The sequence below is a fragment of the Rutidosis leptorrhynchoides genome, chromosome 3 (assembly GCF_046630445.1).
Source record: "Rutidosis leptorrhynchoides isolate AG116_Rl617_1_P2 chromosome 3, CSIRO_AGI_Rlap_v1, whole genome shotgun sequence".
In the NCBI taxonomy this organism is placed as follows: domain Eukaryota; kingdom Viridiplantae; phylum Streptophyta; class Magnoliopsida; order Asterales; family Asteraceae; genus Rutidosis; species Rutidosis leptorrhynchoides.
The window spans coordinates 201308709-201321883 of record NC_092335.1 but is presented as its reverse complement, the minus strand read 5'-3'; the positions used below and the strand labels follow the sequence as shown (position 1 = coordinate 201321883).

The following is a 13175-nucleotide window of genomic DNA, read 5'->3' as shown; positions in this document are numbered from 1 at the left end:
TAGAGTAATTAACACTTTGTATTTTGTTTGACCTTATTAAGTCAAACTCTACATTTTTAGTAATTAACACGTTGTACTTTAGATGACACTTTGTAAGCTGTTTAAAGAAAACCCTGATGAAGGTCTTTCTCATGTTTTTTGAATTCATTGCAAGTTGCTGCCATGGTTTTTTTGTGATATCCTTCTTAGGGTATGGCATCCAGGTATCAATATTCAGTTTATCAAAGTTAATGTACAAGCTATTTTCGGTATTCCATTATCTTTTAATATTTTAATAACTTGTTCGTATCAATCTTCTCAAACAGATGAACTTCTCAATTTATTAGAAAATACTGAGAATGGAGCATGCAATTCATTCAACAATGATCCAGAAGAAACATTAAAACGAACGATCTTGGTGAGGAAATCCTAATCAGCTTATAATATCTTCTTAGATTAATTTTGTATGTTGATTCATAATAAATTGGTACAATTAACTCTATTAACCGATACTTTGTAGAACTGCATATAGAGAGAAATTTCGCCTTAATGGTTCACGTTAACGAGGTATGTGTGCTTTTTTTAAATGCTTTTGAAATCTAAGCTAGAAATGAGTGGGTTGGGTAACAAATACGGGTACTCTTGGTAAGGGCTGAATTGGGTATCTTATGTTATTTATGGGGTGTTTGGATTTGCGTTTTGAAAATTAATTATGCGGTTTAGATAATTATAATCAGATAATCAGCTGTATCAAAACGTGATTTATATAAATGGTGTTTGGATTTAATTATGTTGTTTGATAACGTAATAATCAGATAATCAGTTTTTGACTGTTTGGAAAAATCAGATTATTTGATAAATTAACAAGTAAAATTACTAAAATGGTCATTATTTTAATATATATAAATATAACATATAGGAATACATTTTTTATGATTAATAATTAATAACTATTATTATATATAGATCAAATACTTTAACAAAATGTATGTATTATAAACAGATAACTATAAAAACATGTAATTATGAACTTATAACGTTAATAATATCCTAACACGATATATGACATATATTTATCAAGTACTACGTAAGTTAAATGCATTAATTAAAAGGTTTCAACTAAAAAATTAACGTCACATCATGACAAAAAAAAAAAAAAAAAAAAAATTTGATAATTCATACTGCTAGAGAGTTATTGAAAAAAGTAGGCTAGCCACCGTGTAATAATAAAGTACAATTGAGTTTTTATTCGGAGTAAGTTATATGGGTATATTAGGAAACCACGTTTTGAAACAGTGACCCCCATGTTACTTCTTGATTTTCACGTTTTCAAGTCCACAAAACGCAAATAATCAATTATTTTCAACTTCTTGCCAAACACTAAGAATAAATTATTTACGATTTCTAAACGCAATAATCAAATAATCAATCTGCAAACGTGAATCCAAACACCTCCTTAATAGGGAACAGTTAACTGTCAGATATGGTTAACAACTAACAAGTATATGTATTTTTAAAGTGACGACTTTCGTGGGATTGAATATTGTTGTTATATGATTTGTTAGAAATTAGGGTATGTAAACAGATAATTCGGATATTTCTAGAATCGTGAAACACTTTCCTAATTGAATATTTCGACCCTCCTTGTCTCGGGTTACACGAAATTCCAATTGGGATAAGACTAGAAATGCAAATCGTTTCCAGACAAGAAGAACGCGATTTAGTGTATAGATTTCGTATATGTTTTTCTGTGTGAATTGAAAGGTGTGAAAGCAGTTTTTACAAAGTGATGATATAAATCAGTTTTTTAACGGTTAGAAAATGAATGGTTATGACGGTTGGACCCCCGCCCGCTCACCTGGGAGCGGGGCCCCAGCCAGGGGAGCTGGCCCTTGGACCCCGCAAGGGGGCACAGCCCCCTTGACCCCGCCATTACCGTGCGCCAGTGTCTAGTTCACTCTTATGGGCGTGCACTCCGCACTCACCGAACCCATGTTAAGTATCACTAGTCAACTTCTGTTTTCTAGTAAATCACAATCAGCTAAAATGATAATTGGATGACACTAAAATCACCAACAAATCCCCCACCAACCCCCCCCCCCCCCCCCCCCCCAATTTTAGTTTAATCCTTGATTTACTAAATGCCATCAATAAACAGACAAACCAATGCATAAATGAAAATGTTTCAGAAATTAAATTTTCATCTTAGTATATTACATCATCCAGAAATCGAGAATCGGGGTGTTTCAGAAATTAAACCCTTCAACCCATATGAAAACGAGAGAGTAATACACACATCAGTTTCTTACACTAATCTAATACACACTTGACACTTTTATAAGCCATGTGTCCCTATCCTTCAGTGAACATATCGGCAGCTAAGTCCAAAGCTCCTTTGAAGCGGCAAAACTTCATGCTCGCATAGGTAGTCTTTTACATCTTGCACCTGCATATGCAATTTTTCAAAAGAAATATTAAGAAGATAAACTTCAACCTACCTCAATTTGCAGTCTAAACACATACCTCGGGATCAGAATAATTATGTGTTTCAGTCTTCAGAAAGTAAGCTTTCCACATTGAAATTCAGCTTCTAGCGTTTTACTAGAAGGGAATTGGGTGTCTCACTTTGAAAGATTTCGGTGGACTTCAATCCCACTCTAATAACCGACTTGTGCACTAAGTCTCGGGCTAATGCTTTGGTTAGATGATCCGCTAAATTTTCTTGAGATCTCACAAAATCTACGGATATCACACCATTCATGATCAACTCACGAATCATACTATGTCTAAGACCTAAGTGTCGCGACTTTCCATTGTACATATGACTATATGCCTTAGAAACAGTAGACGAACTGTCACAATGGACTGAGATAGGAGATATCGGCTTTGGCCACAAAGGAATCTCATAAACCAGATTTCGCAACCACTCAGCTTCTTTACCAGCTGCTGCCAAAGCAATAAATTCTGACTCCATAGTCGAATTTGTAATGCACGTTTGCTTCTTCGAAGCCCACGATATAGCACCTCCTCCAAGTAGGAATACCCAACCTGTCGTAGATGAATGATCTTCGACGTTGGTAATCCAACTTGCATCCGAATATCCTTCTATAACCGAAAGAAATCCTGAATAAGTAAAACCATAATCCATGGTACCTCGCAAATACTTGAATACTCTAATGATAGCATGCCAATGAAGAGTAGTGGGATTACTTGTAAATCTACTCAACTTTCCCACGACATAAGCAATATCGGGTCGTGTGCTAGTCATAGCATATATTAAACATCCAATAGCTCAAGAGTATTCAAGTGGTGACACAGCCTTGCCCTCATTGGGCACTAACTTCACATTCGGATCAACGGGAGTACTAACAGGTGAACAGTTATCAACTTCAAACCTTTTAAGTATCTTCTCAATATAATGAGATTGCGTGATCGAGATACTTCTCTCACTACGCTTGATCCTTTTTCCAAGAATCACATCAGCCACTCCCATATCTTTCATGGAAAACTGTGATGACAAAAACTTCTTTGTTCGATCAACTTGATCTTGGTCAGTACCAAAGATCAACATGTCATCAACATACAAACAAATGATCACACCATTTCTAGATTGATCAAATTTGCTATACACACATTTGTCAGATTGGTTTAGTTGAAAACCATTGGACAATACCACATCATCAAACTTTTGATGCCACTGCTTCGGGGCGTGTTTCAGCCCATACAACGATTTAATCAACTTGCACACATTGTTCTCTTGCCCGGGAATAAAAAATCCTTCCGGTTGTTTCATATACACTTCCTCCTCCAAATCACCATTTAAGAATGCTGTTTTGACATCCATTTGATGGATCACTAGGTCATGAATCGCAGCAACTGATATCAATAACCTAATAGTAGTGATACGAGCAACCGGAGCATAGGTATCAAAATAATCAATACCTTCCTTTTTTCTAAAGCCTTAGATCACCAATCTAGCTTTAAACTTGTCAATAGTACCATCGAGTTTCATCTTCCTCTTGAAGATCCATTTGTTACCCAAAGGTTTACACCCAGGTGGAAAATCAGTCAACTCCCAAGTATTATTTTCCAAAATAGAGTCCATCTCATCGCGAATTGCTTCCGTCCAGAAAGCGACATCCCGAGACCTCATAGCCTCATCAAAGGTTCTAGGATCTTCTTCTATACTATAACAGTAAGAAAATTGAGATTGAACACAATCTCTAGATCCTTCAACTAAGTAAAGTTGAAAATCAGAACCATATGATTTGGGCGTCCTAATTCTAGTGCCCCTACGAGGTTCGGGTGTTCCACTTGGAATTTCCTCCACGTGTTCTCCTTGAACAGTCTCATGTGAATGAGAAATAACATCCTTTGGTCTAGGAATTGATGTAAAACGAGACTCGTCAAAGATCGCGTCTCTTGATTCTATAACGGTATTAACCGAAACAGAATCATTAGGTTCTATCACAAAGAACCTATAGGCCTTGGAATGCTCAGCATATCCAATAAAAATACAATCAATACCTCTTTCACCCAAAGTCTTCCTTTTGGGTTCAGGTAGTCTCACAACAGCCCGACATCCCCAAACTCGTAAGTAATGCAAGTTTGGTCGTTTCTTATACCAAAGCTCATAAGGAGTAGTCTTACCCCTTTTGTTAGGAACCCTATTCAAGATATAACAAGCCGTTAACATGGATTCTCCCCAAAACCCCTCACTCAAACCAGAGTAGGACATCATGGAATTAACCATTTCTTTGAGAGCTCTATTTTTTTTCTCAGCCACACCATTTTGCTGTGGTGTATAAGGAGCCGTAGTTTGATGTATGATCCGCACGGACTGAAAATAAACCGGATCATAATACTCACCATCTCTATCAGTACGCAATGTCTTAATTAAACCATTTAGTTACAATTCTACTTCAGTTTTATAGATCTTGAATTTGTCTAATGCTTCATCTTTAGCATGCAAAAGATAAACATAGCAATACCTAGACGCATCATCTATAAATGTGATCACATACTTCTTATTACCTAATGAAGGTGTAGCATGGAAATCACATAAATCACTATGAATTAGTTCTAAAGGCAAAGAGGTCCTGTTTATTTCTTTAAATGGAGTCTTAGTGATTTTGTTCAACATACAAGTTTTACATTTTTCCAAATTCATATCAAAATTAGGAATCAAATCATCTTTAGACATTTCATACATTCTTTTATAATGTACATGTCCTAAACGTGCATGCCATAAACAGGATTCATTTGCATTGGAACTAATCATACAAGCAGAATTAACAACATTAGGGATATTCTTAAGATTCAACATAAACATACCATTGTTATAATAACCAAATCCTACAAACATACCACCCTTCGACAAGATATACTTGTCGGATTCGAACACTTGTTTATAACCACACTTATTTAATATAGGATTGGAAATCAGATTCTTTCTCACCCCGGGTACATACACAACATTACTTAAAGTAATAGTTTTTCCAGAACTAAAATCTAACACAACAGTCCCATGACCAAGTACATGAGTGACTGATTCGTTGCCCATGTACAACACATCATTATCTGGTTTGAAAGTCTTGAACCATCAACGATCCTTACAAGCATGACATGTGATACATAATTCTGAACAGAATTTAGATTAAAATCAGAATTCTGACCTTGGTTAGAAACGTGGTCCTTAGACCCATTTCCCGAACTAGACGTGCTTGCTCTACCCATCTTCATATTAGAATGACATTCTTTCTTGAAATGACTGTATTTACCACACTTCCAACAAGCCTTTTTATCCTTCTTGTTGGAATCATTGTTCTTTCCATTAAACTTACGTTTCTTTCCATTGGACCGTTTGTTGTTCTTTTTATTCTCACGGTTACCATCTTCTATCATATTGACAGGTGATGATACCGCTTCTTTACCCTTTCCCTTACCACTTTCTTCAACCCGTATTGCTTCCTCAATACGTAAGTGGCCTCCCAATTCAGTCAAAGACATTTCTTCCTTTTTGTGTTTTAAAGTGTTTTTAAAAACTTGCCACGAAGGGGGCAGTTTGTCAATAAAACATGGCACCGAGTTAGATTCATCCATTTTCAAATTATGTTGTGACATCTGTCCCAAAACTCTTTGAATTTCATGGAACTGTTCCATAACAGGCCTCGAATCTATCATCTTGTAATTATTAAAATTACTGACAAGAACCTTCTTACTAGAAGCGTCTTCTGCCATGTATTTAGATTCAAGTGACTCCCATAATCCCTTAGCAGATTTAGCAGTTTGATAAACATCAAAGAGTGCATCAGACATACCGTTAAGAATATGACCGCGGCATATGTAGTCATCGTTTTCCCACTTTGCTCGTTTCCTGTATTGCTCCAAGGTTTCATCTTCAACCGCTTCTGGCATGGGGGTAGACAGAACATAAACAACCTTTAAAGTTGTGAGAAGAAAGTGCATCTTCTTCTGCCAGCGCCTGAAATCAATACCATCAAACTTGTCCAACTTTGCAAACTTTGCAGTCATCTCCTTCACCGATTCTCCACTCATGATTATCAACGAAAATATTCAATTAGTTTGTTAGAAATTAGGGTATGTAAACAGACAATCCGGATATTTCTAGAATCGTGAAACACTTTCCTAATTGAATATTTCGACCCTCCTTGTCTCGGGTTACACGAAATTCCAATTGGGATAAGACTAGAAATGCAAATCGTTTCCAGACAAGAAGAACGTGATTTAGTGTATAGATTTCGTATATGTTTTTCTGTGTGAATTGAAAAGTGTGAAAGCAGTTTTTACAAACTGATGATATAAATCAGTTTTTAATCGGTTAGAAAATGAATGGTTATGACGGTTGGAAAAAGGAGCGGGTGTCTAGTTCACTCTTATGGGCGTGCACTCCGCACTCACCGAACCCATGTTAAGTATCACTAGTCAACTCCTGCTTTCTAGTAAATCACAATCAGCTAAAATGATAGTTGGATGACACTAAAATCACCAACATGATTCACCTTCTCAATCTGTGAGAGATTGAACATAGCCCGTATCGACACGTTCATGCTTAAATGGGTCGTAATGCAACATCAAGTTTTAATTCTCGAGTGCATGTTTGCACATAATAATAAGTATATTATTCAGGTATTTGACGATTATGAAACTAGTGATTTTTCAATTGATGTTTCAAGTCATATGTTGAGGAAATTGACAACTTGGGCATTACGTTGTGGGTCTTCTGCAACATCAATATTTAAAGGTGTGTTTAGCACATTTTTATTTATTCACATTCTGAGTAAAATAATGTTTAGCTGACTAGATGCCAACTCAGCTTTCTTTTATCAGGCCTATCAACCCATGTCATTCGCACTTGTTTGGAGTGAACTAAGCTATAATTACACGTATTTGATATAAACATAGAGCATTGACTAAGAAAATTTTGATCCATTTACTTTTCTACATGGGTTGACTGATACGTTAAATCTAACTTATAAAATAACTAGCTAAAGTACTAAAAAAAACTAACACATATATTCAGGCGAGTAAACCTAATCATGCATTAGCTATCAAGTAAATTTGACTAGTTTGTTTCACAAGAAGTAGTTGAATCAAGAATTTATACTAATAATTTGGGGGGGGGGGGGGGGGGGGGGGGGAGATTTAACAAAAAGCAAATAAACAATAGATCAATGTAGACAATAGCATCCACTTAGATCAATTGTAAAGTCGTGACACTATCAATTCCTACAGTCTAATGACTAGCAACCTAGGAATAATTGTCGTTAACCCAGATACTAAACAACCCACACTCACAATTACTCAAGATTATAATCCAACTTAGGTTGTTTTGGTGTCCCTTTACAACCCAACAATTATCGCAAATATCAAGTTATATCGCTAAACGTCTAGTTATATTATCGGTGTCTCTTTACAACCCCACAATTATCGCAACAAGTATCAAGTTATATCGCTAAACGTCTAGTTAATATTATCGGTGTCCTCTTATCATTCAGCACATTCCTAAATTAATTGGCCACGATAATCTAGTAAAAAACACAAATCAATTTAACCGTCGTTAATCAATTAATAATTTTCGCGATAAAACAAATCAACAAGTTTTAATAATAGTCGTAAACTAAGCAATTTAATCATTCAATTGTAATAAACCATAAGATAGCAATTCATCATCAATGTTCAATATTTAAGTGAATGCATAAATATTTAGATACTCATAAATTTGAAAAACACAAAGATAAACAAATCATGGATAAATCATAAGAGTAAAATAAATGTTACCGAATGATTAAACGAGGTTACAATTAGTTTCCAAGTGTTAAACCTCAAAATAAATAATGATAAAACCTCAAAAAATTCGATGCAAAAGCTACTTTAGAATGTAAATTTTTTTAAGTAAAGTGATACCCTAAGTTGGAGATTAACCCTTGTATTCATAGGTGAATCAGACCTGCTAACCGCCTTAACTTCGTGCCCGAGACCCTCATCTTTGCGACCATGAATGGCACAAAATGAACTTTGTGGGCGTTAAAGTTATTTCGCAACCAGGAACTAGCTGAACCAAGTAATCTTCACTTCGGTCAACATTTCGCCCTCGCAACTCCATATCTCACGACCGGGAAAACACCCTCGCGGTCGCGAAAATGCTCCGAATCAGATTTGTCCTTTGCTCGCTTGTCGTTTATTTTCGTTCTAATGTCGTTTTACGCTGGATTCTTGCTCAAGTTCACAACAAAGTCCCATTAACACTTCCTAAAACATAAATCTTCATTTTAATGTGATATGAACCATAAGTCTTCAAAAAGTGTCAAAAACATTAATAATGAGAACCGATAACGCGAGTAAATATATGTATAAATGGATCGTTATCATCGAAACAATTGGTCTATTTCTCGTAATTGGGTTGAAGTCGAATTGGTCATAAGTATATATATTGCGGCTGATATTGTTATAGGTGCGAAATACTAATAAGATAGCTCATATATTTGTCTCCAGAAGAGACCACATTTCGTGTGCGACAAGTAAAGTTTATAGCCAAATTAATGACTTTTCACATTGTGTAAGTATGCATTTTTATCATTTTCACCATGTTTTCACTTTGTGACAAGTAAATGTTCGTAACTTGTCTATATATTCCATCCATCTCTTGCCCTTTTGGAATAATAGAAATCAAAGGTATATGAATCTCTGCTAAGATGCTGCTTCTGAACATGTAGTTCGATGAACAGGAAGATGCTGATCCGTTTACATACCTTCTTATGGTATCAATATCCAATTGCTCAAAATTGATGTACAAGCTATTTCAGTATTCCATAATCTTTTATTATTTTAACTTGTTTGTATCAATATTCTCAAACAAATGAACTTCCCAAATCATTAGAAACTACAGAAAATGGAGCATGCAATTCATTCAACAACGATCAAGAAGAGAAACGGGTATCTCGGTCGAAAATAATTGATAAGGGTACACCGTGACGGGATAAAATTTCCTTTATGTACAGTTGTGCAAGTTTTTCCATTTTATCGGTTTCTTTCATGGCTAGGAAGTGAGCGGATTTGGTGAGACGGTCAATAATAACCCAAATGGTATCATAACCGCCTACCGTTTTTGGTAGTTTCGTGATAAAGTCCATCGTTATTCTTTCCCACTTCCATTGCGGGATTTCGGGTTGTTGAAGTAACCCGGATGGCCTTTGATGTTCGGTTTTGACCTTGGAACAAGTTAAACACTTTCCAACATAAGTAGCAATGTCCTTTTTAATGTTCGGCCACCAATATTGTTCTTTGAGATTGTAATGACCCGAATTTTTCGACTTATATTTATGCTTTATACTTTCGAGAATCTGCGTTTATATGCGTACTGAGCTAGAAAATGTTCTGGGATCATTAACCACGTTAATTACTTTTGTTTATACCTTACAACGTGTTATTAAGTGTTTAATCACTTAACTTGATCCTCAAATGCTTTTATGACCATTAGTGTCACTAGTCGTTTAGAACGAGATACGTACTTGGTACACGTTAAACTTTGGTCATAATTGGAGTATTATGACTACTTAATCCTAATTGTTATTTCTTAATGACAATTACTTAGCTTGTCGGGTGCTTAATTACGCTTACTGTTTTGTTAATGCACACTAGTTAGTCTTAATGGACTTATCACCTTAATGGACTTAGTTTATCAAAGACTCACCCTACTCTAGCAAATGGACTAGTATGTTAGCCCATCCTAATGGACTTATGAGTCCATTAAGACATAAGACAAACCCATTAAGTGTTAAGACAAATTTACTAGCATGCTTGTGTACCATTTCTTATATCTTTTAACTCCATGCACAATGCTAGCCAACATGCAAACATCACCTTGTACCACCACCCATGCCAAGCCAAATGGTCCCCCCCCATGCTTGTGACCGTCGGCCTTAAACCCACCACCACCACCTTCATTTTTTTTTTTCAAACTTCATTTCATTTTTCACAAAACACACACGCACACACAATTCTCTCTAGTTTTCTCTCTAGTTTCTCACTCTAAAATACTTAAGAAAAATTGTAAGTTTTCTTGAAAATCTTCTTCTTTTTTTTCTTTTATAACCGAAATCATCATCATCATCAAGGGATCAAGCTTTTTATCTTTTTGATCTTGTTATATCTTGTAGATTCAAACCTTGGTTGAAAATCTTCAAGAACATGGAGGATTCAAGCTCTCTAGCTTTGAATCTTTATTACTTTTGTTAGATCTAAGCTCATAGTTTAAGATCTCTTTATTTTTGTTAAAGGATCAAAACTTATGTTTATGATCTTCATGTAATTTGTAGATCTAGCTTTTTGCTTTAAAGATCTTCAAGAACATTAGAAATCCAAGCTTTCTAGCTTGAGGTTTCTACAAAAAGTTTGTTAAAAGATCAAGTTTATTAACTTACGATCTTCTTTAATTTGTTTTACTTCAATTTTGTAACTTGTGTTTTCAATAAACAAAGATACAAGCTTTCTAGCTTGAAGTCTCATAAGTATTGTTAAGAGATTCAAGCTTTCTAGCTTAGGGTTTCATCATTTTGTTTGATCTAAGTTATGTAACTTGTGGTCATCCAACTTGTTAAAACAAAAACTCACTAGCTTATATTTATTGTAAAAATCTAAGTTTTATAACTTAAGATTTTGTAAAAGTTGAAAGTCTAAGTCCTATAACTTAGGGTTTCACCTAGAACACAAGATCTAGACTTTCTAGTCTAAGGTCTTCAATATTTAGCTAAGATCTAAGTTCTATAACTTAAGGTCTTGCTTGTTTGGTTTGAATCCAAGTTGTAGCTTAAAATTCCAAATAGGACTTGTACTTGTATTGAAACTAAGAACTTGATGTAACTTTGGTTCATCATCCTTCTAAAACTCTTAAGTGAGTTGTATTTCTTTTCTTAGTCTTGACATTGTGTGTTGATAGTTAAAACTTGGTAAAAGTGATGCTAAAACATCAAGAGTTGTACACCTGAGGCTTATACGCATCAAGGATGAGAACCGTGATAAGCATCAAACACCAAGAAACCCACCGGAGCACTTGTATCTGTTTTTCAGGGTTTGATCTAACTCCTGGGGCTTCAGGAAAGTTGATTTCTAGAAATTTAGGGATGTGTAGATGACTTTTCATTTAAGACTCGCCTAAATCCGATATACGGTTTAGGATTTATAGTCTTTCAAAGTTCACTACACCTTCGTAACGACGTGCTGAAATTTCTGACCAACTCGCGGTTTGACCGTCACCACGGTCAAACGACATCGAGTTGGGATCTGAATTTCGGACATCGGTAAGAAGACTCACAAACGGAGCATTGGCCACTGACCGCGCGTCATTTCAGTTTGTGTAGAGGTCGTAGCGGCTGTTCGAATGCAGCTTTTCGTTTCGACCTCTATTCTTGTTGAAAACTTATTTTATCTTTTACGTATGATGATACTTAAGGCTTAACTTACTTACTTTTAAACTTTTTGGGACGATTTACTGACTTAGTAACCATTGACTTAGGTTGAGGACCTTTTGGACCGACTTACTACTTACGTTTTCATATCGACTTTACCGTACAACCACTGTGAGTTATAGCTCCCTTTTTACTTTAACTATTTTTGGGACTGAGAATACATGCGTTTTTTATGTTTTACATACTAGACACGAGTACTTTAACTTTATATATGTGTGGGTGACATAACGGCACAAACTTTCTCCTTAGCTCGGTAACGTTTAACTATTGGTTTATGAACCGGTAGACGCGAATCTTAGATATGGATCCATAGGGTTTGACATCCCCACTCGGGCTAGTCGCGCTAGCATTTAACGGGTGTTTAATACTTCGTCTTTTTTAACGCACTCGCCAAGTGTACTTTTAGGGGGTGATTTATATATTACTTTGTTAAGTTAGTTACCAAGTACCCACGGTTAAGCATATACTTTTCATATTATTTTGAATACGAAATCCCGTGGTCTACATTACATTATTGTTTACAATAAAACTATAGCTCACCAACATTCGTGTTGACTTTTAAAGCATGTTATTTCTCAGGTGCTTAGACGAATTTGCTTCCGCTGTAATAGACTTGTTGTGTTAGACTTCCGCCGCATTGTTAGAGATGTCTCCTAGTCATGGACTTTTTACTTTGCATTCAATACTTATGTTATATTCGAACTATGGTTTTGTAATGACCTAAGTGTCACGTACTTTTTGTTAATGGTTTCTATCCGTAGAAGCATGTTACTCTTGTTAAACATTTGTCGTTGGGAAAACGTTATCTTTTTATGAATGCAAAACTTTGTTTTAAAACAGCATGTAGTGTTATACAGTGTAATGGACATGTTGTTGATGATTCGTACCATGATGGTTTTGGACGGGGCATCACATTTGGTATCAGAGCATTGGTTGTAGAGAATTAGGTTGCATTAGTGTGTCTTGACTGAGTCGATTAGGATTCACTAATAGGACTAATCTACAACTTGATCATTTACTTGATTCTGTGGAACTACTGCATGCTACTGCTTACTATTACTGCTATATTTTATTACCGTATGCTACTGTTCTTTCCCACTACTGCATGCTACTACTATCTACTTTTGATTTCATGATACTGCTGTATGATACTGTTATTGCCATGTTATGTACTGCTATAGATGATCTAGGCTGCTGTTGTTATTATAC

The 13175-nt window shown here is 35.5% G+C and overlaps 1 protein-coding gene across 1 annotated transcript; it reads right to left on the bottom strand.

Annotated features, from left to right (window-relative positions):
- Positions 1-2390: 2390 nt before the first annotated feature.
- On the bottom strand, positions 2391-3247 carry LOC139900757 (secreted RxLR effector protein 161-like). The gene is made up of 2 exons (XM_071883513.1): positions 2605-3247; positions 2391-2425 (listed from the first exon to the last, which is right to left on the bottom strand). Exons 1-2 carry the CDS (start codon positions 3245-3247, stop codon positions 2391-2393), a joined length of 678 nt encoding a protein of 225 aa, XP_071739614.1.
- Between the last annotated feature and the right edge of the window lie 9928 nt (positions 3248-13175).